The 4,154-nt window shown below is 61.9% G+C and overlaps 1 protein-coding gene across 1 annotated transcript in view; it reads right to left on the bottom strand.

Moving 5' to 3' along the window:
• Nucleotides 1-1,993: 1,993 nt before the first annotated feature.
• Nucleotides 1,994-4,154, bottom strand: part of IGFALS (insulin-like growth factor binding protein, acid labile subunit) — a 2,909-nt gene continuing 748 nt past the window's right edge. The window contains exon 2 of the mRNA XM_009324307.1: nt 1,994-3,795. Within this exon, the coding sequence (XP_009322582.1) occupies nt 1,994-3,795 (1,802 nt within the window). The remainder of the gene's footprint in view (nt 3,796-4,154) is intronic.

The raw sequence follows: 4,154 nt of genomic DNA, 5'->3' as shown, positions 1-4,154 counted from the left end.
GGCGCTCACCCGTTGCGCCTACAGCGGCAAACGCCGTCGGCCCTTCTTCCCTCGATGAACCCGAACGGCACCAGTCATCTGGATCGCGGCTCCGTGTGCTGCTGCCTGCTCCTACCGCCGTCCTTGCGTGACGGATTATATGGCACTTGGTGATGTTCGTGCCGGATGCTCCCGTGTGGACCCAAGCCGGGCCACCTTGCTCTGAAGCCGCGGATCGCTGGTTCCTGATGGGCAGATGAGGGCACGGCATGTGCTTCGCGTGAGAAAACGTCTTTAGGAGATCTACTGCCCGACTGAGATCTGCCTCCCGCCCTGCTGGAAGCGAGGCCTTTTTGGTCTACTGGGGGTTATCGTGACTCAGGAATATTTTTAAGGTCCCAGGCAGTAAACGCTTTTCTTAAAATCCAAGTCTGTGACGTGTTTTTCCATGGCTTCAGGACTCATTGTAGTTGTGAGTCTTGGTATTGCGAGCACGTCGCGTACACCTCGGTATTTCCTCCTTTTCCCTGGTTTCCTTGCTGGGGTTCGGCTAAATCTTTCCTCCTCCCGTACCAGCTTCAAGATCCAGCCCGTCCCTTGTCTTGCTGAAAGCTGGCCCTGGCAGTCCTTTGCGGGATGCTTTGCCGCGGCTGTTCTCCGCGCCCCTGCCACACGTGGGGCTCCTCCGTGTCCCTGGATGGTTCCTGCCTTGTTGCTCAGCCTCTGGCCCCTTGGACCTCCTTCCCTGGCCCCAGAGCTGCTGCTCCCGCGGGGCCTGCGCTCCTCTTGCCGGCTTGAGGTTAAGCTGGGGAAGCGAACGGAGGTGGTGTCCTTGCATCTTATCTCCCGCCCTCCTGGACTCTGAGCCCCTCCTGCCTGCATGCCCTCTCCACGCTGGGGACTCGCCCTCGCAGTTTTGTTTCAGGGAGACGGGGGAGAATCTCACGTTTCCGCTGACCAAACTGGATTATAGCTGGCAGCCATCGTTTGGAGGAGAGCAGGAGGAGCATCTGTCCCTGCTCCCGCTGTGCCCGCGGCGAGGACTCGCACCTGACCAGGTTTTCCCCATGTGCAACTTTCCGGGAAAATTTTGTCTGACCTTTGGTCACTTATCTGGGATTTGGAGAGCCGGGCAGCGGCGCTGGAGTCTGACCGGGTTGTTGGCATCTGCGAGATTGGCCGGTCGCCTCTCGCTCCCTCCCTGGGCACATGCCACCCACGTGGGGCTTGCAGGAACCTTGCTGCAAACTCCTCGGGCGCCCTGGGGAGCCTGCGCTCCTTGCCCTGTGTCTGCAAGCCCCGAGGGGCTCCGATAAGAAACCCCAGCCGGGTGCGGCACGTGCTTTGGAAAAAACATACTTACAAGATGGGTTGCGATAGCTCCAAAGGTTTATTTGTCTGCTATGATTTATCAGGTAAGTCACGTGTGTGGCTTTCTGCACCCTTGCCTACACCTCTGCTAGCGCAAGGAATGATTATAGCCAGTCGTCTGCCCCCTTCCCTAAACCTACCGGGGAGCTCGGGGGGCTTTCAGGCTTTCTTGGCTGCTCCAGGGCAGGAAGATGCTTTGCTTTGTCCCACTGAGGAGTCCTGGCCCCAGCAGGGATATACTGCGTGCCGTGGGGAGGGCTCCGGGCTGGGGGTGCAGCTTTCCCTTGTCCCGGAGGCTCAGACATGCTCGTGTTCCTGACAGGAGCCGGGAGCGACCATGCTAACCCAGGGGCTGCTATTTAAATATTAAAGGACTGAAGTATTTCAGTTTGAAGCCAGCAAAGCCCGTCTGGGGGGCCGGTGCCCATCTCCCCCTGCCAATGGCCGGGGTCGTGGTCCAGCGTCGTGCGGGCACAGCTCCTTGCTCCTGCCCCAGGGAGCTGGCAGCGGCAAAGTCGGGCTAAATGGGGGCGGCTGCGGAGCAGGAGCTCCTGCTGCTGCCGCCCCAGGGAGCCCAGGACGGGGCTGGGGAGGAGGCAGGTGAGGGTCCCTGGTGCATCCCCCCAGGAAGGGCTGGCATGCATCAGCAGTGAGCAAAGCTGTCCTCGGTGGTGTCGCGGAGGTCCAGGCCTGCCACGGCCGGGGGGTGGAGGCAGGTGAGGATGTTGTACGTGTAGACGGGGACGTGGGCATCGTCCCCCTCGGCCACGGACTGCACGAAGCGCGGGACCACCACGGGGTGCTGCAGGGAGAAGTCCCGCAGGCCCTTCAGGGAGCAGTTGCAATGCCAGTTGTTGCCCCCCAGCCACAGCTGCTCCAGGGCGAAGGAGGCGCAGAGGAAGCCCACCGAGAAGGTCTCCAGTGAGTTGTTCCTCAGGCTGAGGTACCGCAGGTTGGCCAGGGGGGAGATGACGGTGTTGTCTAGCGTCTCCAGCTGGTTATGGGAGAGGTCAAGCCAGAAGAGTCTCTGGAGCGGGCTGAAGGTGTCCTGGGAGATCTCCAGGAGCTGGTTGGAGGAGAGGAAGAGGTACTCCAGGTTGCTCAGACCCACGAAGAGCCGGGGCGAGAGGTGGCTCAGCCTGTTGTGCTTCAGGTCGAGCTCCAGGAGCTCGTGCAGTTCGCTGAAGCTTTGGTCTTCGATGACGGAGATGGCGTTGTGCTGCAAGAAGAGCCGCCGCAGGCTGGAGAGGCTGGAGAAGGTGTTTGCCTGGATCCTGCCGAGGCAGCTGTGCTCTAGGTGGAGGCTGTGCAACTTGGCGACCCCCTTGAAGACATAGTCGGGGAGGACCTTGCTGCAGTTTGCAGACAAGTGCATCACTGCCATTTGGAATGCCCCAACCCTGATGTCTTGTAGCTGGTTGTTGTTGAGGCTGAGGACCTCCAGCTGGCCCAGCCCGTCGAAGGTCCTTTCCGCCAGGCTCTGGATCCTGTTGTGCCCCAGCTGCAGCTCCTCCAGGAACTGGAGGTCTTTGAAAGTCCTGGGCCTCAGGCCGGCGATGGAGTTGGTGGACAAGCGTAGGACGTGCAGGCTCAGGAGGCCCAGAAATGTGTCCTCAAACAGTGAGACGAGCCGGTTGTGGGAGAGATCCAGCCACCGGAGGGACTTCATGCCCATGAAGGCGCGGGGCGCGATGGCGTTGATCTGGTTGTGGTTCAGGTACAGCTTCTGTAGCTTCTGCAGCTTGACGAAGATGTTGATCTTGATGCCCTTGAGCGCGTTGCCGCTCAGGTCCAGCTCCTTCAGCTCGGTAAGGCTGCAGAAGAGCTGGTGCTGGAGGTAGGGGAGCTTGTTCCCAGCAAGGATCAGCTCCCTCAAGTTGGGCAAGTCATGGAAGACCTTGTCGGGCAGGACCACGAGCGAGTTCCAGCCCAGGTTCAGATACCAGAGGTTGGAGAGCCCAGCGAACAGCCCTTCCTCCACCTTACTGAAGTAGTTGTTGTTGAGGCTGAGGGAGACGAGGTTCTGGGTGTGCAGGAAAGTGTGGGGAGCCAAGTGCTTGAGGCGGTTGCGTTCGAGGTGGAGGTGGTAGAGGCTCCGCAGCCCGTGGAAGGCGTGCTGCTCCACGGCGGCCAGCTGGCTGCTCTGCAGGTCCAGAAAGTCCAGGGCTGAGAGGTTCCTGAAGGCAGCGGCCGGCAGCAGGGTGAAGTTATTGCCATCCAGCCAAAGGGCTTTGGCGTTGGGGGGGACGTCCTCGGGCAGGCGCGTCAGGTTGCGGGCGCTGCAGAAGACGTTGAGCTCCTCGCTGTAGTCGTCCAAGCTGCAGGCGCAAGGGCTGGGGCAGCGTGGGGCGTCCGTGTCCCCCTGGTCCTTCGGGCTGGCCCCCCCGGGGGGCTGGGAGGCGGTGGCCAGCAGCCGGGCCAGGGGGAGCAGGAGGGTGACGCCTGCTGCAGGGCGCGGAGGAAAGGGGACACCGTCAGCGTGGGGCAATGGCTGCCCCGTGGGACCCCCGTGGGACCCCCCGGGGGGTTCTGCACTGCCGGGAGGGGGGTGTTCTGCACTGCCGGGAGGGGTGGGGGTGGTGGAGGGGTCAGTCCCAGCCCATCGCACACACTGGGCAGCCGCAGGAGGTTTCGGAGGCTGGATCTGCCCTTGGGAGAGGGCGTGGGATCGTCCCCCACTCCTGCTGCAGCTCAGAGCCCTCGGGTGCCCAGGCCCCCAGAATTCATCCCTTTATATTGCAGCAGCAGCTTCTCCCTTTTGTGGGGAAAGGTCCCCGGCCCCCTCTCCTCCTTCCTCCCCAGCC

The sequence above is a fragment of the Pygoscelis adeliae genome, unplaced genomic scaffold, assembly GCF_000699105.1.
Source record: "Pygoscelis adeliae isolate BGI_AS28 unplaced genomic scaffold, ASM69910v1 Scaffold595, whole genome shotgun sequence".
Classification (NCBI taxonomy): domain Eukaryota; kingdom Metazoa; phylum Chordata; class Aves; order Sphenisciformes; family Spheniscidae; genus Pygoscelis; species Pygoscelis adeliae.
This window is presented reverse-complemented; position numbering and strand designations above follow the sequence as displayed.